The 22,633-nt window shown below is 48.0% G+C and overlaps 1 protein-coding gene across 2 annotated transcripts in view; it reads left to right on the top strand.

Annotated features, from left to right (window-relative positions):
• Itgae (integrin subunit alpha E) overlaps positions 1–22,633 on the top strand; it is a 57,327-nt gene that overhangs the window by 4,488 nt on the left and 30,206 nt on the right. For both annotated transcript variants that reach the window (XM_050162821.1, XM_050162819.1), the window contains exons 2-11: positions 9,241–9,364; positions 17,425–17,522; positions 18,225–18,292; positions 18,605–18,722; positions 18,928–19,071; positions 19,732–19,847; positions 20,359–20,510; positions 21,220–21,373; positions 21,831–21,981; positions 22,408–22,475. In XM_050162821.1, coding sequence (XP_050018778.1) covers positions 9,241–9,364; positions 17,425–17,522; positions 18,225–18,292; positions 18,605–18,722; positions 18,928–19,071; positions 19,732–19,847; positions 20,359–20,510; positions 21,220–21,373; positions 21,831–21,981; positions 22,408–22,475 — 1,193 coding nt within the window. The remainder of the gene's footprint in view (positions 1–9,240; positions 9,365–17,424; positions 17,523–18,224; positions 18,293–18,604; positions 18,723–18,927; positions 19,072–19,731; positions 19,848–20,358; positions 20,511–21,219; positions 21,374–21,830; positions 21,982–22,407; positions 22,476–22,633) is intronic.

The raw sequence follows: 22,633 nt of genomic DNA, 5'->3' as shown, positions 1-22,633 counted from the left end.
AAAAAAAAAAAAATCAAGAAACCTGGGCCTTAAAAAACAAAACAAAAACCTGGGATTCAGACACAAACAACCAGTTCAGAGTCCAAGAGTGACGCATTAGCCTCATCCTGCAGCATACTGCCTGGAAGACAGCAAGTGCCCTGGGAAACAGCTGTTACGTTTCCTCTGTACTTTTCCTTCCCTTTCCCACCCATTGAGGGGTCTAGCCAGCCCCCTCAGTTAAACAGAGCAAATATGGGGTCGGGAGGGGGTGAGAAAGAGGGCCACCAGGCCTATTATGGTATTTTTCAGGGTGTCTCTTGTGAACCTGGCCCTGAGCTGGGCTGGGCTTTGTGGTTTGGGGGTGTCATGATGACTCAGATCACAGGTTGGGGGAGGCAGATTTAATCACCCCTTAGTTTATCACGAGGGGGTTTAGTCAGAGCCAACAAATACCACAGGATGCTACTGAGTGAGTTCAGGGACCAGTGAGTTACTTTACCCAGGATCTGGACAGGCTGCTGACTGGCTGAGCAGGACCTTAAGGCTGGCCTTCCAGACACATGGGGACAACTAATGAGGAAGGCATGTGGGATGGAGGGCACAGCTGGGCACGGTGGAAGGCGCTCTTGATGCCCAGGGATTTCAGATCTACTCTAACAATCAATTACAGGCAGCAGAAGCAGAAGGAGGAAGGCCTCCACTTATCTTCAAACACATTGGTAGTTCCTATTTTAGATCTCTTTTCCCTTCAACTCACTCACTTCCTATTTCTCCCAACCTGGCTCTCTCAGACACACGGCTCAGTGTGAACGAGCTAAGGAGGCTGAATCCGAACCCCAAGTCATCCTTACCTAAGCTCTGAATTCACAGGGAACACCATCACTCCCTTCTCAATTTGGGGGTCCTGGCTGGGAATCCCTGACTGGGATGGCAATCATGTTGACATAAGGCAGGATAACGGGACAGAACAGGGTCAGATGAAAACAAGGTCAGACCTAGGAGCAGATGGTGGCTTATCTAGTACCCTGAGCTGCCAAAAAAGAGCAGGGACCTGGGCCTGCCTGGGGCTTGACGTCCTTCTGAGAGGGTGGGGGAAAGGTGGGCGATGCAGCCAGTGCCTTCCAGTCTAAAACTCACCTCTTCCTGAGGCTGCTCCTCTCAGGAGGGTTTCCTTTCCAGATGTAAAATGGTTTCTATTTTTAGCAAAAAGAGTTTTCAGAGCTACCATGCGCACTGTGCCTGTCGTTCTGAGGAACTACAGAAGTATGTTTTGGAGGGTCCCTTCAGGTCTCCCGCCATCATATTTTAGGATTTCATGTCCTGAGCGCCATAGTACATGTGCTGCACTTGGGGGAAGGAGTACAGAGGCTCTGATGCCTCTGTCTGGTTCCCAGAGCGGGTGTGTGATCTCCCAAGCACTGGTGAAGGCGTGGTGTGCTTGTGTTCTCTGTGTTGCTCCAGGCTAGCGGTAGAGAGGAGATGAACAGCAGCTGTGGGAAGCTTGAGTCTCTTGTGCTCTCCCTAAGCCAGCCTTCAAGGAAATGTATCTTGGCTTAAGTAAAAGCGACAGTGTGCTTTGTTTTTTGAAACAGAGCCCTTCTATGTAGCCGTGGCTGTCCCTCAGCTCTCTAAGTAGATCGGGCTGGCTTCAAACTCATAGAGATCCACCACTGCCTCCCGCCAAAACAGTTTCTTTTTCCTGAATTGAAGTCGTCGTGAGTGACATTGAATGATCTCCACTCATCCGGCCAAAATGTTGCTAAGCATCTATTGGGACCTGGAGCTGTGTCCAGAGCCGAAAGTGGGATTGGCTTAGGAAGGATTCACCATTGGCCACGCCAGTTACTGGCTGATCTCCTTCCTGGTTTAATCGGATTCTTGCATTAAAAAAAATAAAAAGCCAATTTCCTTCTGTCCATTTTTTTTCTGCTTCATAATTTTAATGACCTTAATAATACGGTGTCGTGCACTTTTATGAATTAGCAGGAATTATTCTGGGCAAGGTGAAGGTCAAGATAAAGGAATGGGATGTGGGCGCATGGGGCTGGGAGGTGGCTCAGGAGGAAAGTGCTTGCTGTGCAAGCATAGGACTTGGGTTCTTTCCTTTTTATTTCTTTAGCACACATCTCACCGTGTAGCCCTGGATGGACTGCAACTCACTGGGTAAACCAGGCTAGCCTTGAACTCACAGAGGTGATCTACCTGCCTTTGCCTCTAAGCAAGAGAACTTGAATTCAGACCTCCAGCAACCTCATAAAAGCTGGGGGTGGAGGCATGTTTCTGTGACTCCAAAACTGGGGTCGGAGGTGCAGAGTCAGATGGGGTCCACAGAGTTTCCATCCGACTAGTCTAGGAGGTGATGAGCACCAGGTTCTCAAAAGTAAGGTGGGGAGTGATGGAGGAAGACACGTGACGTCAGTCTCTGAATTCCATACACAGGGGCACACATGCACACATACCACACAAACATGCACATGCACACACACACACACACCTGTAAAAAAGATGTATCTGAGGTCACAGGAGGGTTTAGAGTAGGGAAAATATAAGGTAAACTGAATCTGTTTTTTCTTGGATCCCCTGTCACAGATTCAGACAGAAGGACTGAGAATCAAGCCAGTGGAAGGGTTTTCATGACAAGATTTCAAACCTGTTCGAAGGTGTACAGGGTAACTGCAGCAAGCTCAGCTGTGCGCCACACTTGAGACGGAGCTGTCAAAATTCCCGCACACCAGCTGAGTTGCTTTCGCTCTCCCTCTTTTAAACTTCCAGAGGGGGTCTGAGGACCTGCCAGCTGTAGACATAGTCATAATAATGAGGCTTGCTAGGCCCTCAGGCCCTTCCCTGTCCTCTTAATTCAGAATCTGTGGCTTAGGATCCTCAGGTGTGCCTGGGCATTACAAACCTGTAATCCGGGCCCTTGAGAGTCAGAGTTGGGAGTAGGAGTTCAAGGTCAGCCTGGTCTATGGTGAGTTCTAGGACAGCCAGGGATTACGAGAGAGACCTGTATCAAAACAAGGCAAAACAACAACAACAACAACAACAAACAAACTAACAGAACAAAAGAAAAAGGCAAAAGCCTGGCGGTGGTGGCACAAGCCTTTAATCCCAGCACTAGGGAGGCAGAGGCAGGCGGATCTCTGTGAGTTCGAGGCCAACCTGGTCTACAAGAGCTAGTTCCAGGACAGGCTCCAAAGCTACAGAGAAACCCTGTCTCGAAAAACTAAAAAGAAAAAAAAAAGGCAAAAATGGGATTAGGAGACAGCTGGCTCCGTGAGCAAAGCATTTGTTAAGTGTGAGGACACGGAATTCAGAACCCCAGAAGCCACATGGAAGTCAGGTGGGTGTGGCAACCTCTCTTGTAAGCTCCACACAGAAGCACAGAAGGCAGAGAGACAAGGAGCAGTTTAGCTCCAGTTTCACCAAGAGACCCAGCCTTAATATCTAAAGTGAGCGATCAAGGAAGACAGACACTTGATGTCTATTTCAGGCTCTGCATGTCTGCATACACATGCATGTGCCCCCGACATGTGTAAATACATATACACATGTATGCAAACAAGCAGAATTGACACGAACAGCCCTGGAAGACTCATTTGCATGTCAGTGGCTCAGGAACCTCATTTCATTGCAAATAACATTTGCCCATAAACCCTTCATTCTGAAGAATGTGGCGCTCTCTACCACGGCCACAATCTATCAGCTAACAAAATGAGTTGTTTGAACCATTTCATACCATGTCTCTATGAATATCAGTCTCAAATTGTCTTTTTAACAGTGAGTGTATTCATATTAAGATGCAAACAAAGTCAGGTGGTGGTGGCACACGCCTTTAATCCCAGCGCTCAGGAGGCAGAGGTAGGTGGATCTCTGTGAGTTCGAGGCCAACCTGGTCTACAAGAGCTAGTTCCAGGACAGAGTCCAAAGCTACAGAGAAACCCTGTCTCGAAAAGTCAAAAAGAAAAAAAGATGCAATGCAAACAAGGCCCTCACAATGTTTCAGGAGTCCTGGCTGCTCTCCATCATCACCAGCACTTGTCTGTGTTCGCTTCCAGCCGAATCACATGATGCTCTTACTTTGCCTTTCTCTGACAGCTAATTATGAACATCTTAGGTGACTGACAGCTGCTCGGATAAACTCTTGTGAAATCTTCTTACGTTAGTCTTTGTGTTTTTATTTCATAGTGATTTGTAGAAACCCTTTCCTATTCTGAAATGAATCTTTTGTGAATGTGTGTTGTAATTATGTTCTCTTAGTCTGTGGCTTTTCCTTCCTTCCTCCCTCCCTTTCTTCCTCCTCTTTTCTCTCTCTCTCTCTCTCTCTCTCTCTCTCTCTCTCTCTCTCTCTCTCTCTCTCTCATTTGTGTATATATAATTGGCTAGAGTCTCCATCAGATTTCTGTGGAAGTTTTCCATCTATAACAGGGGTGGGGGAATAGAATTGTGTGCACATATATTGTTCCACTCTTTGTACTAAAGCTAGCATAGTTTACAGATCTAACCTTGCTATATATCCTTGCTCTATATCCCCTTCTTTCCCTCCTCCTTCTCGCCTTCCTTCTTTTTGTGTGTGTATGTGTAATTTGATTTTTGTTTTTTTTAATTGTTTTATAATTTGTTTTTTTTTTTAAGATGGGGCTGCATGTAGCCCAGGCTAACCTTGTGCTCCTATTGTAGCTGAGGATAGCACAGAACTCCTGATTCTCCAGTCTTCATCTTCCAAGTGTCCAGACTGCAGGCCTGTGCCACCATCCTCAGCCTCTGTTCTCTGAGCGTGTGTCAGGCTGTGCAGTTCCTGTAATCACTGCTTTACTGTGTCCTGCAGGTTCTGATTTCTCATCTGTCAATCTAAGCTCTCAGCATTTCCGTTGTGATTTCCTCTGCGACTCTAGCTTATAACCAATCTAGGCCCCTTCTGAGCTGCAGTTCTCAGAGGATGTGTTGGCTGGGGTCGTTAAAATAGTGTAGCTTATATTATAAATTCTTACAGTGATACGATATTAATGAGAAAACAGTGCAAAATGTAATGTTTTTGCTGGTAAGTAGAAATATTAGTTTGTTAGTATATGACTAAAATTGAATGTTTTTAATATTAGATAAATTAGTTTTATGTTAATTGCATACTTTTGAGGTTTGGCCATTTTACTTAATAGTTTAGTTTTAGGAGCTTATCTTTTAGACTTATTATTTATTTATTTATTTTGGTTTTTCGAGACAGGGTTTCTCTATGTAACATCCCTAGCTGTCTTGGAACTCGCTCTAGTAGACCAGGCTGACCCTGAACACACAGAGATCAGCCTGCTTTTGCCTCCTGAGAGCTGGGATTAGAGGCGTCTACCACCACCACCCGGTTTAGACTTTCTTTATGAGTATGATGTGTGTTTCACACATATGTGTGCCTGGTGCCCACAGAGGTCAGAAAAGGACATCAGATCTAGAACTAGTGTTATAGATGGTTTGTTAGCTGCCATGTGGGTGCTGGGAATTGAACCTTGGTCCTCTGCAAGAGCAGTCAGTGTTCTTCACTGCTGAGCCATCTCTCCAGCTCCTGATATTTTAGTTTTATTGATCCATTTGTATAAATTTTATATATTAAAAACGTAATTCGTGGCTACAAAAGTAAAAAGAGGAAACTGTAAAGAGGTGCACCATTTAATTTCTAAGAAACAGCTCTTCCAGCTTTCTTTTGGTTATTGATTTTAATTCTGTTATGGTCAAAGAACATATTTTGAATTGTTTTCATCTGTCAGTATTGGTCAACTTTGCCAAATCCTTTACATGTGTTTGAAAAAAAAAAATAGCTGCTTTTCCATTGTTAGGAATGTGTTCTGTTGGTTGGTTGATTAGGTCAAGCTTGTCAGTTGGTCAGAGCTGTGTCCCTGATGCTCTGTTTCTGTCTGTTTTATAGGTAACTTGAAAGTCTTGTTGAAGCCTCCTTTGGTTGTGGCATCTGTAATGTTTTAATTCCAGTCAGGTTTTTGCCTTCTAGATTTTGAAGTGATGTTACTGGAGTCATGCATATTAAAAATCACTGTACCTTCCTACTGAAGAAAAATTAGGGTTATGTACATATCCACCTTTCCATTCCCCGTACCCAAGACAGCATAGTTTATAAATCTACCCTTGTATAATTATTTTGATTTGCTCTTAAAATCTCTACTAGAAAATAAACATTTACTTATTGGAAGATTATTCTCCCATTACTTTTTACATGCATATTTTGTATTATATTCTATCAAATCCAAGATGCCCAGACAATTTTTTTTCTGATAGCAAAATAAAATGTGTTAGTTGACATAAGCCAAGTGCTTCATTTAATTTTACTTTTGTGCGGGAATTGAATTCAGGCCTCACACACACTAGACAGATGCTCTAGCACTGACGTTCATCCCTGGTTTTGGAATAGGATGGTGGGATATGGTTTTCCAACAAGGCATAAAACACTTCGGGAAATAAATGTATTCTGTTATTGGTATGAGAATTAGGATGGCCTGTTGGGGAGAATGAGTCAATTTCAATTTGTCCCACCATTTTTTTGAAGGGGGGTCTTTTGAGATAGGTTCTCACTATGTAGTTCTTCTAGCTGTTCTGGAACACACACTGTAGACCAGGCTGGTCTCAAGCTCACAGAGATCCGCCTGCCTCTGACTCCTGAGTGCTGGAATTAAAGGCATGGGCTGCTATGCCTGGTTTGTTTCTACAAATTTTAATGAAAAGGAAAAACTGAGATATTAGGCAGTTATATTTTACAGTTCTGAATATTTTTCTATTTGATTCTTCATATCTATCTATCCATCCTATCATGTATGAGCAACCCCCTGGGTTCTTATGTATTTTTTTTCTGATGTAGGTGGTTTATTCCCAATAAATTTTAAACACAGTACAATTGGGGGGGGTTCTGGCGTAATACAATCTCTAGTACACAAGAAACCATAATTACATTGACACTCAATTCAGGGTAAATGTCATTTCCCCCAACAAGATGGGTTTTAGCCAGGTGGTAGTGGTACACATCTTTTTTTAATTGATATTTATTGAGCTCTACATTTTTCTCTGCTCTCCTCCCTGCCTCTCCCCTCCCCGCTTCAATCCTCCCCCAAGGTCCCCATGCTCCCAATTTACTCAAGAGATCTTGTCTTTTTCTACTTTCTACTTCCCATGTAGGTTAGATCTATGTAAGTCTCTCTTAGTGTCCTCATTGTTGTCTAAGTTCTCTGGGATTGTGGTTTGTAAGCTAGTTTTCTTTGCTTTATGTTTAAAAACCACCTATGAATGAGTACATGTGATAATTGTCTTTCTGTGTCTGTGTTACCTCACTCAAAATAATGTTTTCTAGCTCCATCCATTTTCCTGCAAAATTCAAGATGTCATTATTTTTTCCTGCTGTGTAGTACTCCATTGTGTAAATGTACCACATTTTCCTTATCCATTCTTCGGTCGAGGGGCATTTAGGTTGTTTCCAGGTTCTGGCTATGACAAACAAAGCTGCTATGAACATAGTTGAGCACATGTCCTTGTGGCACGATTGAGCATCCTTTGGATATATACCCAAAAGTGGTATTATTGGGTTTTGCGGAAGGTTGTTTTCTAATTTTCGGAGAAATTGCCACACTGACATCCAAAGGGGTTGTACCAGCTTGCATTCCTGCCAGCAATGCAGAAGTGTTCCCTTTTCCCCACAACCTCTCCAGCATAAGTTGTCTTCAGTGTTTTTGATCTTGGCCATTCTTATAGGTGTAAGATGGAATCTCAGAGTTGTTTTTATTTGCATTTCTCTGATGACTAAGGATGTTGAGCATTTCCTTAAGTGTCTTTCAGCCATTTTAGATTCCTCTGTTGAGAGTTCTCTGTTTAGGTCTGTACTCCATTTTTTTTTATTGGATTATGTGATCTTTTAGTGTCCAACTTCTTGAGTTTTTTGTATATTTTGGAGATCAGCCCTCTGTCTGATATGGGATTAGTGAGGATCTTTTCTCATTCTGTAGACTGTTGTTTTGTCTGTGCTGCTGGGGTTCTATTTAGGAAGTGGTTCTCTATGACAATGCGCTCAAGTGTACTTCCCACTTTCTCTTCTATAAAGTTCAGCAGGGCTGGCTTTATGTTGAGGTCTTTGATCCATTTGGACTTGAGTTTTGTGCATGGTGATAGATATGGGTCTATTTTCATTTTTCTACATGTTGATATCCATTTATGCCAGCACCACTTGTTAAATATGCTTTCTTTTTTCCATTTGATAATTTTTGCTTCTTTGTCAAAGATAGGTTTTCGAAGATGTGTGGATTGATATCCGGGTCTTCTATTCAGTTCCATTGGTCCTCCTGTCTGTTCTTATGCCAGTACCAGGCTGTTTTCAGTACTGTAGCTCTGTAGTAGAGTTTGAAGTCAGGGATTGTGATGCCTTCAGAAGTTCTTTTATTGTACAGGATTGTTTTGTCCATCCTGGGTTTTTTGCTTTTCCATATGAAGTTAAGTACCATTCTTTCAAGATCTTCGAAATTTTTTGCTGGGATTTTGATGGGCATTGCATTGAATTTGTCCAGACAGAGTTTCTCTGTGTAACAGTCCTAGCTGTCCTGAAAGTCACAGAGATCCACCTGCCTCTGCCTCCCAAGTGCTAGGATTAAAGGCCTCTGCCACCACCACCCGGCTCTTTGTGGTTCTAAGGCCTTTAAGTTTTTTCCTGAGCACGCTGAGCTGAGGTCCACCCTCTCATGTTGCTGTATGCCTCGGTTCATTCCTTCTCACTCCCGATTAGTAGTATTCTATCGTGTGAGGACATCGGTACTTCATCAGTTCGCCCTCTGGCGCCATTTGGCTTGTTTCCAGTTCAGGGTTGGTAAGGAACCAAACTCTATTGAACATTCTTAGAAGGTATTTTGAAGACACTGTGTTTCCTCCTGGGTCACGTGAAGGGATATAGTATAGGCCTTCTCTGGGGGGCTCTGGTTCCCCATTAATTTGGTGCGGGTCACAGTATGAGCCACGTGACTGGCGTGGCCATCACAAAGCAGGAAGTGTAAGCGATGGGTAGTGCTCCTCAGAGGTTGTCTTCTCTGGGACTAGAGCAGCTTGGCTTAGGATGGGGACCAGCGGCCCTGGGTCAGACACCCCCACATCCGGATATTCCCTCTCCAATGGGAAAGGCCTTCATGGAGGTGATGCTGACACCACAGGACCTATCGGGCTGACAGCAGGCACAGGTAGAGCCACAGCCTCCACAGTGTGCGGCTTTATCAGATGTTTCTCTTTTGTTCACAGGCCTGATGCCGCTGGGAGCCTTCAATGTGGATGTGGCCCGGCCCTGGGTCACAGCGCTTAGGCCAGGTGAACCTCCTATGCTCAGTTCCTTTCTGCATCAAGACCCCAGCACCAACCAGACCTGGTGAGTGGGGCTACCAGGTGGAAGGGTGAGGCCATCTTGGGTGGCCTCCACGATGCCTGCGGTGCACCCCAGAGAAGGCTGCCACATGGCACCTCATAGCCGCCATAGCACGACTTCCACTTTGTGGATGGCACACAGCCAAAGAGAGAAAGGTGGGCACTGTGACCCCCAGACCAACCTGTGGAGCTCACAGAGCCCCTGTGCTGGTTAGGGAAGGGGACCTTAAATAATACTTTAAAATGAAATTCACTGAGGGTCTTTTCTGACTTATAAGTTACATGTGTCCAACATAGAAAAGTTGGAGAGAGACAATTAGTAAATAAACAATTGAAGGAAAAATGGAAACTACGAGGGTCAGCCATAGAGGTTAAGAGTTCATTGTCAAATAATTAAAAAAAAATGAACAAAACTTTACCAGGCAGTGGTAGTGCACACTGTTAATCCCAGCACTCGGGAGGCAGAGGCAGGTGGATCTCTGTGAGTTTGAGGCCAGCCTGGTCTACGGAGTGAGTTCCAGGACAGCCAGGGCTATACAGTGAGACCCTGTCTCAAAAAAAATTTTTTTTTAATAAAAAATAAAGAGTTCATTGTTGTGGGGGTCTTGGCAGAGGCACTTCCCTGTACGCACTCAGCAAGCTTAGTGAGGCGCTGAGCCCCAAGCCTTAGTTTCTCCCCTCTGACTGGTGATTTCCGGAACTCACAGGGTTGTCGTAGCACTGTTTGAGAAAATGGACCCAAAGGGCTTTCTTTACATGGGTTCTGGCCAAATTGAGCTATGATAACAAGCCATTGCCTTGTATCTTAAAAATATTATCTGTGTCCACCCTTGACTGAGCAAGAACGGTCAGTTCTGAGAGCGCTGTGCCAGTGAGAATGTGGTGAAACAGGAATACATGGGGGTGTGTTGGCGTTGCTGCCTTGGACAACAGCGTGGTCATGTCTGGTGGTCAGAGGATGCACAGTGGCCTTGGGCTCAGCAGTTACACCCCACGGACCAGCTCTAGAGAGACACACAGGCCCATGTGAGAGGAAAGAGCAGTGTGGTGCTTGGGACTGAACCCGGGATCTTACACATTCTAAGCACACGCTCTACCCAGGGACCCCTGCCCCAGGGTGTGTGTGTGTGTGTGTGTGTGTGTGTGTGTGTGTGTACGCGTGCATGCGTGCACACACGTGGGTGCGTGTGTGAAGCTGAGAACTGAATTGAATGCAGGGCATCAATAATGCTAAGCTAAGCCGGGCGGTGGTGGCGCACGCCATTAATCTCAGCACTCGGGAGGCAGAGGCAAGCAGATCTCTGTGAGTCTGAGGACAGTCTGGTCTACAAGAGCTAGTTCCAGGACAGGAACCAAAAGCTACAGAGAAACCCTGTCTTGAAAATAAAAAAAAAAAAAAAAAAAAAAAAAAAAAAAAAAAAAGAATGCTAAGCTATTACTACTGAGCTTTGCTCCTAGCCCTGACATGGAGACACCGACAGTGGCAGTGATTGTAACATGAAAGACCAGAAGAATAAATACGGTGTGATTGCGTGAAATGGAAAGCAGGTCAAACCAGTGAAACTAGCATTGTGTTCAGCCTGGAAATGTGGTGAGAAGGCAGGTTATTATTCAGTCCAGAGTCTGATGAAGCACCTACTGTGTGCTAAGCCCCTTCACTGTGTGCTAGGCCCTGGGAATTTTTTTTTGTTTGTTTGTTTTACGAGACAGGGTTTCTCTGTGGCTTTGGAGCCTGCCCTGGAACTAGCTCTGTAGACCAGGCTGGTCTCGAACTCAGAGAGATCCGCCTGCCTCTGCCTCCTGAGTGCTGGGATTAAAGGCGTGCGCCACCATCGCCCGGCTTAGGCCCTGGGAATGGAACACTGAGCTAAGCAGACAATGCTTCTCCCCCCCCCCCCCACCGACCCAGTCCCTTTTGGTCAGGTAGGGTTCCTGGTGATAGTGGGTCAAATATGTCTTCTACAGATAGGGGTCTTGTTGAGCACTGAGGCAGGGGCAGATCTAGGTAGAGGAGAAGCTCATGTGTAAAGTCCTATCTGTGATCCATTTTCATTTCCTGTAACTTAGGTTCTTTCTTTCTTTCTTTCTTTCTTTCTTTCTTTCTTTCTTTCTTTCTTTCTCTTTCTTTCTTTCCTTCTTTATTGTTCATGGAGATTATTTTTTTATTTTATTTTTGTTCTTGTTCATGTTCTGAGACTTGAACCCAGAACCTCTTGCATACTAAGCAAGCAGTCTCCACCAATAAGCAACTTGTCTATGAGCAATGTTGCTTCATAGTCAGGATCCAGTTATGGATCTTGGATTGTATATAGTGTCTTTTAATTTAATCTAAAGTGATCATTCCTCCTTCCACCCTACCCCATTCCACCCTCTTTTGAGGGGGAGAGGGGCTTTGAGACAAGGTCTTACATAGCTCAACCTCAAACAAACTCCTGATTCTACTGTCTCTACTTCCGCAAGTCTGGGGTTATGGGCCTAGGCCATACCACCTTGGTTAGCCTCTGCCTTTTTTTTTTTTTTTTTTTTTTTTTGAGACACTGTCTGTATAGCCCTGACTGTCCTGTAGCTCTCTATGTAGACCAGGCTGGCCTCAAACTCAAAGAGATCTTGCTGCATCTGCCTTCCGGTGTTGGGATAAGGCATGTGTTGCCATGCCCAGCCCTCCACCACTCTTTCCCAATGAAGGCAGTAGGGCTTGTTTCTGGGCTCGCTCTACCATGGAGCCAGGCTCGAGCCCAGCCTCCGGCGGCTGCTGTCCATGTTCCACCTCATCTGCTCTCTTTCTTCTCAGTAATCAAGGGTTTGATTTTCTTAATTGTATTTTACTTATGCATTTTATTTTCCTGGGGATAGAACTCAGGTCATCTGGCTTGGTCGTAGGTGCCTTTATCTTGCCAGTCTGGGTTTTTTTTGTTTTTGTTTTTGTTTTTGTTTTTGTTTTTGTTTTTTTTAGAGCAAAAGTGGGGATGGGAGCTGGAGAGATGCCTCACAACACACACATGCACACATGCATATGCACATGTGCGCGCACACACATGTACACACACCACACAAATAAACAAACAAATAATAAATAAATCTTCAAAAAATAATTTGGACAGGTGGTACTGGGAATCAAATCCAGGGTCTCACATGGGCTAGGCAGGCTCTCTGCCACTGAACTATACCTCCAGCCTGGGAGTTTTCTTTATACCTACCTGTAAAAGTGAGCCCAGACTTGCAGCAGCGAGAAGAGCTCCTGGCTGAGCAGAGCCACGCCGCCTAGTGGGGAGTACATGGGGAGTAGCAGCTAGTGCAAAAGGGCCCCCTCGGTCTTGGGTGTCACCCTGGCCACACCCACAAAGCAGGCTCAGATCCCTTTGTCAACCCTGGGTTTCTCATTGCTGGAGTGAAAAGATTTAATATCGTTGTTTATATGGTCAGTGATAGATTCATGTGGTTCATAGCTGTGCCCTCTTAACTGAAATATCATTATTAGAGTCTAAAATAGCGCACATCTATTGGCATGTACGGCTTGTAAACTGTAAGATCTCGGTTGGTGGCAGGGAGCTCCTCAGTAGACTTAAGTGGTAAGGGCAAGTTCATTTCATTATTCAACAAATATTCATACAGCATCTATCTGGTGCTAGACAAAATTTGTGGATTAAAACAAAGAGGGGGCCAGATTGGTGTCACAAACCTTGAATCTCGGCACTCAAGCAGAGACAGGCAGAGCCCTGTGAGTTTGTGGACAGCCTGGTTTACATAGTGAATTCCAGGCCATCTAGGGCTACAGAGTGAGACTCTGTCTCCCACATCCTCCCAAAAGAGACCACGATGTGGCTTCTGTCCTCGACAGCTGCTGGGCTCATGAAGGACACAAGTCTCACAATGATAACAACACTAACAGTTGTGGTGGGACCCTCTGGTGCTTCCAGAGCTTGAACAAAGGCCAGCTTCAGTGTCTGTGCCAGGACTTGGGGTGATAAAAGTTGGCTTGATAAGGGTTGAGAGAAAAGAGTTCAGGCAGAGAGAAGAGCTTGGCTAAAAGCCTGGAGCCTACCCCGAGCCAGGGAGGCGGCTAAGACAATGTCCAGTGGCTGAGACTGAGAGCCATGAAGAATAAGATGGGAAAGGTGGGCTGAAACCTCATCACCACCGCACGGAGGGTCCAGAACATCTAGCAGGGTGTGAGGCAGGAACAGCGAGAACGTTGTCAAAAGATTTTGGCTTTAAGAAGATGAATTGGAAATTGATGTTTGGGCTAGGTGTGGTGGCGCATGCCTTTAATCTCAGCACTTGGGAGGTAGAGGCAGGCGGATCTCTGTGAGTTCAAGGCCAGCCTGGTCTACATAGCAAGTTCCAGGGCAGTTAGAATTGCATGGTGAGATTCTGTCTCAAAAACAAAACAAAAAAAATTTGACATTTATTAGTTTTGTTTTGTTTGGTGGTAACTTTGTATTGACATAAATCTTACGTGAAAGCTCACACGTCATCAATGTCCAGCTCAATGCACATTCATAAAACAAGCCGTCGTCATGAACAGCATCTGGATCAAAAACACTAGGGCAGCCTGGTACGGTAGGCAGCACACACCTTTAATCCCAGCACTCTGTAAGCAGAGGAGGGGTATCTCTGGGAGTTCAAGGTTCAGCCTGGTCTACTCAGTGAGTTCCAGGACAGCGAGGGCTATACAGAGAGACAGACTGTGTCTAAAAAAGAAAAAGAAAAGCAATAACAAAATGGGCAAAGAGCAGCAGGCAAGTCTCCTGGGAGCCCCGTGTTCTGTACCAGACACCTCCTGACTGAGTCACCGCCCACCCCACGACACAGGTACACACACGCTGTGTCTCTGTAGTTTAGTTCTGCTGGTTTTCAATTTGCTGTAGATGAGACAAACAACCCACTTCATCCAGCAACCCTCCAACAGCATTAGGTCCTTCAGCCATGGTGCTGTCTGAGGCTGGAGTTTTGCATGGTATGAACAGGGCCAGTGGTGAGCATGTGGGCGAATTCCCTGGCGCTTCTACTCCACGGGCAGCTGGATTTATTTGATCAGGCCTAGAAAGGGAGGTTGTGCTTGCATTTGTTCTCCAGACTGTTTACACGACATAAAGGAGTCCCACTCAAGTCATCTGTGAGCATCTCCACCTTCCACCTTCTCCTCCACCTTCTACCTCCCCACCACCACTTTCTGCCACCACCACCACCACTAGTAGTGGGTCTCTTACCAGGCCTAGGCTCACAGACTTAATTCTCCTCCCTTAGAGGCCCGAAGGCCAAGGTAGATGGGAAGGGAGTGTTTGCATTTAAAGCCCTCAATGCCTAGCGTGCTGGAAGCTGTCAAGAGATTGGGAACCTAGTGGGGCTCGTGAGCACCTCCCTGAACACCTGCTCAGGCAGAGGAGGGCTAGAGGGTTTGCAATGTCAGCGGGAGGATGTGGTGGAGACAATTCTGGGTTTCTGGGCCTGCTGCAGGGGCAGGAAATGAGCCAACTGACTGGCCCAGCTCACCATAGAGAGAAGAACAGGCTGCCATCCACTCCCACCCATCCCCACAGTGAGGATAACGTGTCCCTCTTAACTCTCTTGTACTTTCTCAAGCATGGCAGACTAAGTAAGACTGCCAGTTCCCTAGGCCTTGACTGCTGCAGAAGGGTGGAGTGGGTTGTAAGCAGGGTTCCCCTGGAGGATGTGTGGAAGCCTCTGGGATGACAGACCACTAGAGCTGAGGAAAGGCAGGAGATGGATGAGATGTCCCGGGGTTGCACCTATTTCAGAGTGGAATAGGGAACCCGGGGCTGTCAGTGGATGGCCGGTCCTCTGTCAGAGCTGCTCAGTCTGTGTTTACCTCGTTGGCTCATCGCCGAGTCAGCAAACTTGGAGGCTGCCAGCCACAAAAGGGATGGGAGCAGCGCAGACTGGGTCTCAGGTCATAGCGCCCGTCTTGGGGGTATGCGGTGTGCCGACTGCATTGCTGCATGTGGCGGTCTCTTGGGAGCTCGTAGCTAAGGTGGAAACGAAGACTGGAGATAGGAGTGGGAGTCTAGGAGTTAGGGGCTATTCGAGGCTTGGAGGGGGTCAGGTTGTATCTTCCTTTGGGAAGTTCCTGCAGAGCTGGTGCCCAGGAAAGTCCTTCTGCAGGAGACGGGAGTAAAAGGCACCACAGGTTGAGAAAGCTGTCTGAGCAAAGGGCTGAAGATGGGGAGAGCCTTGCTGTTGCAGGTGGTCTGGTGGGGAACACAGTTGGGAGCACATCTACCATTGGGAGCAGGGGGAAGGATACTGGGCCAGAGGCCATGACAGCCTGGGAAGAGAGGCAGAGTTGTTGAGCAGTGACCTAATTTGGGGACTCAGGAATGCTTTATTCTTCTACCCCTCTGTCCAACCCCCACCCCCAGATCAACCCCTCAGCTGTACTGTCACGTAAATTATTCAACAGATGTTTTCTGAGCCCCTACACTGTGTAGTGTCCTAGGTCTCAGAAATTGCGTGACAAACAAGGTAGGCAAGACTGTTGGGGAACTCACTCAGTGGAGGAGACAGATGATAAGTAGGTAAACAAGGAGGCAAGCTACCCTCTGGTGGTGACAAGTTCTAAGCAGGAAATCATGAGAAGCAGGGGTACTGGGGTGCAGGGTGGGGCTACTTAGAAAAAGCAATATGAGAGGTTACAGGGATGGGAAATGAGCCATTTTAGGGAGTGAGAGGCCAGGGTTTCAGGCAGAAAAGACAGCCCAGCCAGAGGGCCAAAGGCAAGAAAGGACTAGGACCTAGAGTTTGTTAAAGGCCATACACCAGCAGGTCTTTCTCTAGGGGAGCAGGGCAGGTTGGAGAGGTAGAGATGGGGTCAGATCCTGCCTGGGTTATGAGCTGTGATGACAGGTTTAAAAAAATAAAAGACAAGGAGGAGTCAGAGAGTGAGTTAGCGGCAGAGGACTTCCCTGGCATGCACAAGACCCTGGGTTCAATCTTCAACACCACCAAACAGGAAAAGGAAAGATGCCTGATCCTTATTCTAAGCTGGGTGTGGTGGTATAGCCTTTAATCCCAGCACTCAGGAGGTACAGGCAGGTGGATTTCTGTGTTTGAGGCTAGCCTGGTCTACAGAGCAAGTTCCAGGACAGCCAGGGCTACACTGAGTGGCCCTGTCTCAAAAAAAAAAAAATGTGTCTAGTGGTAAGAGCTGAGGAAGTGAGACAGCACCCCGGTCTGTCCCTCCTCTGCTAACTTGTCCCCCAGCCCACCACAGCCACATCATGGCCTTTCAAAAGCATAGGCTGATCATGTGCTTCCGCTTTACAAAGCCCTCCATGGCTTCCTGTCACCCCCACGAAGTCCTCGGACATGGTTTGCTGTTAACTACCAAGGCGCTCTTGGGCTCTCCTTCCCTACCACACTCTGCTTCCAACCCCAGCAGAGCTGCTCGCTCACCTGCTGGCTCAGGCCAGCCAAGCCCCAGGCCCCACCGAGTCTCGTGGACAGTGAGAATGTTCAAGCTGACTCTGTCCCGTCTGCCATCTTCTTGGACTTGGGTTGGGGGACAAGAGATTTGCAGCAGGTTTGACAATCTACTCAGGCTGTCTTCATGAGGTCTCCAAAACACCAGTTCTTAGTCAGGAAATGCTAAGGCCAGACGGGTCCAATGCTGTAGCCGGCTTTGCCCCTCAAGGACCCAGCATTGTGACTGATACTTCCTGGTCCCCCACCCCCCAGTTCCATACACAGGACAGCAGCCTTTTTTTAACCACCAGACATGCTCCAAACCCTGTCAGGGTGTGTGGCAGACAGACAGGGGCTATGGGCAGTCAGGTGTTACAGGAAGACAGGAGTTACAGGCAGACAGGGTTCCAGGCAGTCAGGGGCTACACTGAACTGTCTTCCTGCCTGGAGCCCTGTAGAAGCAGAGGTGAGGAAGTGCTTTCTCCATAATGCTGAGTCTGGAGGCCTGGGTTAGGGAGCTGTCCGTCTTTCTCAGGTCTGGGCCTCCTCCTCAGGCAGGAATAGGAAGACAGGACCTGGGCAGACAGGGAAGGGGAAGGAGCCCTCAGCCAGCTTGTCTTTGCTGTCTGCCCTCCCACTCAGCCTCCTGGTCACCAGGCGCAGCACTAACAGGACATCAGCACCCCTGTATCGATGTGCCGGATCCACCATTCCAGATGAAATTGCCTGCCATCCAGTAGGTAAGCCAACTCCACCTCCTTAGCGTGCTCCTCAGGAGTCTCCCATGTCTCAGCCCAAGCCATTGCAACGCCAGTCCTGCCTGATCTAGCCCTACTACCCCTGACCTCCAGCCCCACAGTGAGATTTTTCTCCCCAGTGCCCAGGTCCATGCCACCCACCCGTAGCCCAGCCTGCCTCTCCTGATCAGTCCTGATGACAGATCTGGAACCAACACTCACTGACTACTCACCATGGTGCTTTGTTAGCGATATAGTCACGTTTTTATGTGTCTCTGTGTGTGTTCACATGTAGGCGAGCAGGCATTCATATGTGTGGAGGCTCAGACTGACTTTGGGAGTCTTCCTGGGCCCCTCTCCCCATGTATGCATCCAGGTCCAGGTCCCGCAGCCAGCCCCACAGCCTTAACTCAGAGTTCGCAGGCACCTGCAGCCCCCAACACACACACCAGGGGCCCCTTGACAAACCCCAAGTAACAGTCATTTCTGAATCCCTACCATGATATCAAGACTGGGCACCAGGGTCTTTGCTGGGATGGTAAATGGGGCTGGACGGGGACTGCATCCTGGCATGCCCAAGCTACTGTGGTCTGTGGAACCCCCAACCCCAGTGTCTAGAGACTGCTGACATCAGCAGCCCTGTGCCCCCGACCTTGGCCTGACCTCCCCAAATCCCTTCATCCTTCCCTGCCTTAACTGTTTCAGAGAACATCTATATGCCAAAGGGCAGGTACCAGGGCGTGACAGTGGCCCGGAACCACCATGGTGTTTTGGTGAGTACATAGGCATGAGGCCAGAGGGCCTTGGGGAGGCTGGTGTTGGCCTCGGTGGGTGATGGTGGTGTTGCCAGTCCTATTGCTACACTGCCATCTCTCTGCCATCTGACCATCTACCCAAGTCTGATCCAGCACCCACAGACTGCACTTTGGACCCTAGCAACTGACTCCTGACCCTGAGGAGGGACACAGCCGTTCCTCTGTCCTCTGTCTAGTTCAGCCGCTGAGTTCTAGAATGGAAATGACTGACCAGGGAATATGGGGCCTACCGACTCACCCTGCCTGCTCCTTCTTTCTGCCTCTCCCCAGGTGTGCATTCAGGTACAGGCCCGGCAGCCCAGGAGCCTTAACTCCGAGCTCACAGGTGCCTGCAGCCTACTGAGCCCCAGCTTGAACTTCCTGGACCAAGTCTACTTCTCTAACCTTGGTAAGGATTGGAGATTCTCTGGCCTTGGGCAGCCATAAAGGGATCCAATAAGAAACACCAACTCAAAGCAGAGGCAGACAGATGTGAAGGCCCAGAATGGAACAAGCAAACTCAGGGTCATTGTCCGAACAAAGGATGCTTCAAGGACAGGTGGCGGTACATGGAGGCTTCATCTGGCTCTGTCTTCTCTGTATGTTTCTTAAAGAAAAACTCCTGGATCCAGGCATCCATGTGGACCTCGGTCACTACTACAGAAGCAAAGGAGGCAGCAGAGGGGAGGATAAGGCACCAGCTAGAGGACCCCGGGCAGTGGAGGAGGAAGAGGAGGACGATGAAGAGGAGGAAGCTGGTGAGAAGAGGCAGATTAGGTGCCTCCATAATGAACCCCCAAGCTAATGGCCTCTGGGATCTAGGTGTTTTCAGATCTAGAAGACAGGGAACAGTGACTATGTCCTGAAGATGAGGAACGGTGGCTAGGTCCTATAGATAGGGCAAGTCCTGCCTCTGTCTCCTCATAATTTTAACATTTATTTGTTTGCATATTTGTTCACTGTGCATGGGCATGGGTGTACTCATGCTCCAAACACACCTGTATCACACATGTGGAGATTAGAGGTCACCTTGCAGGAGCCGGTTCTCTCCTTACTACTATGTAAGTTTCAGGAATCAAACTCAGGTCATCAGGATTGGCAGCAAGTTCCTTTGTCAGCTGAGCCATCTACCTGGCCTCGCTCATCTTAGAGGTTGGAAAACCGAGGTGTCCCTCTCCCCCATGAGAGTGATTCCCATAGCAGTCAGAACCAGGGTCTAGATGTCTCTTTGCCCTTAAGGTAAGAACTCCCACGTTCAGGAGCTTCCCACTTCTTCCCTGAACTGAACCTTAGGAATGAGTATTTTGTGTATGTGTGTGTAGGTAGGTTGGTGGGTGCCTTCCAGGGCAGAACATGCTGCCCTTCCTCCTGCCCCGAATCTCATACCCACTCCCGACCTATTCCTTTATTTTCACCAGGCACTGAGATTGCTATTGTTCTGGATGGCTCAGGAAGCATCGACCCTGAAGACTTCCAGAGGGCCAAAGACTTCATCTCCAACATGATGAAGAACTTCTATGAGAAGTGCTTTGAGGTGGGCTTCCCTGAGGACTGAGCTCTTGTCACCTGTCGCTCATCTGTGTCTATGTAATGGCTTCAGAACAACCACCCTTCATTTGCTCAGAGCTCTTCAGATGTTTGAGCCAAACTCAGCTGGGCCACACTTCTCTCTGCTTTGCCTGGAGCTACCATGCCCCTATAGACCTCAGCTTGCTTGATTGCAGATGGGTGACTTGAGATGACCCTACTCATTTGTGGTAGCTGTGAATCTCCAGAAGGCCAACCCAACCTTTCATGTCCCAATGCCACATGGCAGATCCTACAGTCAACTCAGAGGGGTCGTCATGGGGATATGGATTCAGGGAGAAATCACTCTCCTCCACCTGAGCCTGACTGGGAGACTCCCTTTGCATTAGCATCTCCTTCTGTCCAGGGCCAACAGAGTAGATGAGCGGCTTCTTCCTGCCTTTCCAAGAGAAGCCCCTTGGGGCAGGGGTGTCTATAGTACAGTCTGATGACCCCTTCCACCTCATTCTACTCTCCAGTGCAACTTTGCCCTGGTGCAGTATGGGATCGTGATCCAGACCGAGTTCGATCTTCGGGACAGCCAGGATGTTGTGGCCTCCCTTGCCAGAGTTCTGAACATCACTCAAGTGAAGAATGTGACTAAGACCGCCTCAGCCATGCAGCATGTCCTGTGAGTAGGATGCCTGCCAGAGGCTCTGTGGCATAGGGTCTGAGGAGTGGCTGGGCGGAACTGTGGGGAGTAAGGATGCCGAGAAGTGATGTCATGTCCGACACGAAGATAATACACATCTTTGCGTCTTAGGATTTTGGTGAGGATTAAATAGCTAAAATATATACAGTATTTATGATACTCTCCGGTGCATAAGTATCATAGAAACCAGGCATTGGTGACATGTGTCTGGAATGCCAGCACTTAGGAGGTTAGACAGTGTGCCTCAAAACCCCAAAAGTGAGTCTGAGGCTATTCTGACCTACATAGCCAGTTTCAGGATAGCCAGGGTTATGTAGAGAAATCTCATCACAAAGAAAAAAACCAAACCAAATGAAAACCCCAAAGTACAAATTTTTATAAAAGTGAAATAATCATAAAATAAAAAAATAAGCATTGCCTGTTTTTTAACACAGAATTCCATACTGTGTACACACAAAAGGGGCAGATGCAGTGCTCTTACTGGAGGGAGCAGGTGGGGAGTGAGCGCTTGCGTGGTGTGGCTGATGCCTTGCTGTGTGACCAAAGGGCCAAACCCACCCTTTTCTGGGCCTTCATTCCCCATCTGGAGGGCTCCTTAACTCTCCAGTTCAAGCAGGTCAATGAGTAAAAATTTGCCGAGAGCCCAGACTCCTCTTTGGAAGATTGTCTTTATTCTCTCTCTGTTAAGAGACAACATCTTCACTCCAAGCCGCGGCTCCAGGGAGAAAGCATCGAAGGTCATGGTGGTGCTTACTGACGGTGACATATTTGGGGACCCTCTTTACCTTACAACTGTCATCAACTCCCCAAAGATGCAGGATGTTGAGCGCTTTGCCATTGGGGTAAGAGCCAAGAGCTGGGAGGCAACCCCTGGCTCTGTATAGCCTGGGAAGAGCCCAATGGAGACTTTTGGAAGCAGTATATCCAAACCCTCTCTATTCATAGACATTCCTCTCCTCCTGGCCACCTGCTTCTGCACGGCCCCCTCCTTACTGGGTCCTACAGAAGGCTCATCCTGAGGTGGTCATAACTCACCGACTGATAAGGATGGGGAAAGCCTATACAAAGGTCCCTAGGGAGACGGTGCTGAGCTGAGTAACATGAACAGCTGGCCTTCTGCAAAGGGGAGGCTCATGAGGCTCTGTAGGCAGAGGGGTCAGCAGAGGATGCCAAGGACAGCCAGATGTGTCAGGAACACACCGCCAAAAGTGGAACTTTGTCAGGGGTAAAGGGCCAGTGAGCAGGGAAGGAAGGAAGGAGATGGTGATGGATCTCTCGCTGACTGGGGCCTCCTTACAGGTGGGCGATGCATTCAAGAAACCTAAGACTGACAGAGAATTGAAGCTGATTGCCTCAGACCCCAAAGAGACCCACACTTTCAAGGTGACCAACTATACGGCTCTGGATGGGCTGTTGAGCAAGCTACAACAAAGCATCATCCACATGGAAGGTGAGGGTTCCCCCAGGGCTTGGGAGAGCGCCCTCAGCGTCCAGCAGGACACCCTCCCCAGACCAACTCTCCCTGACCCTAACCACCTTCCTGAGCCACAACTGTTAATGCCTAAAATGGCAATGCTCCTCATCCCCCCGAATCTATGAAAATCTCCTGAAGCAGTGGTAGAAAAGCAAGGAAGACTGGGACATAGTCCCAACAGGAGCTTACAGACAGGGAGACAGAGGCCCAGGAAGAGAGCGTGGACTGCCCAGGCCGAGCCAGCCAGCTCTTGCTTCAGCAAGACCCAGATCTCTGCTTTCAGCTCAGGGCACCATTCCACCTAATACTCACCCCTTCTGGGGCCTGGCCCAGCTGGCCCCTCCTGGACATGCCTCACCCTGCCCCTTGGCACAGTGTCTCACCAGATTCCTTGGCTTCCAGGCACAGTTGGAGATGCCCTTCAATACCAACTTGCACAGACTGGCTTCAGCGCCCAGATCCTGGACAAGGTTTGTGACCCACTCAGCGTAGTCGGGGTCTCTAAGATGTGCCACCACCAGGCAATAAGGGGCTCCTGGTTCATAGTGACCCCGTGGGAGTGTCTCTGGAGGATCCACTTTAGAAACAGAAAAACCACCTGCTACTTTTCCCTATCTGGACCACTGAG

Source organism: Alexandromys fortis, unplaced genomic scaffold, assembly GCF_014885135.2.
Source record: "Alexandromys fortis isolate MF-2015 unplaced genomic scaffold, M_Fortis_MF-2015_v1.1 scaffold_84, whole genome shotgun sequence".
NCBI lineage: Eukaryota > Metazoa > Chordata > Mammalia > Rodentia > Cricetidae > Alexandromys > Alexandromys fortis.
This window is presented reverse-complemented; position numbering and strand designations above follow the sequence as displayed.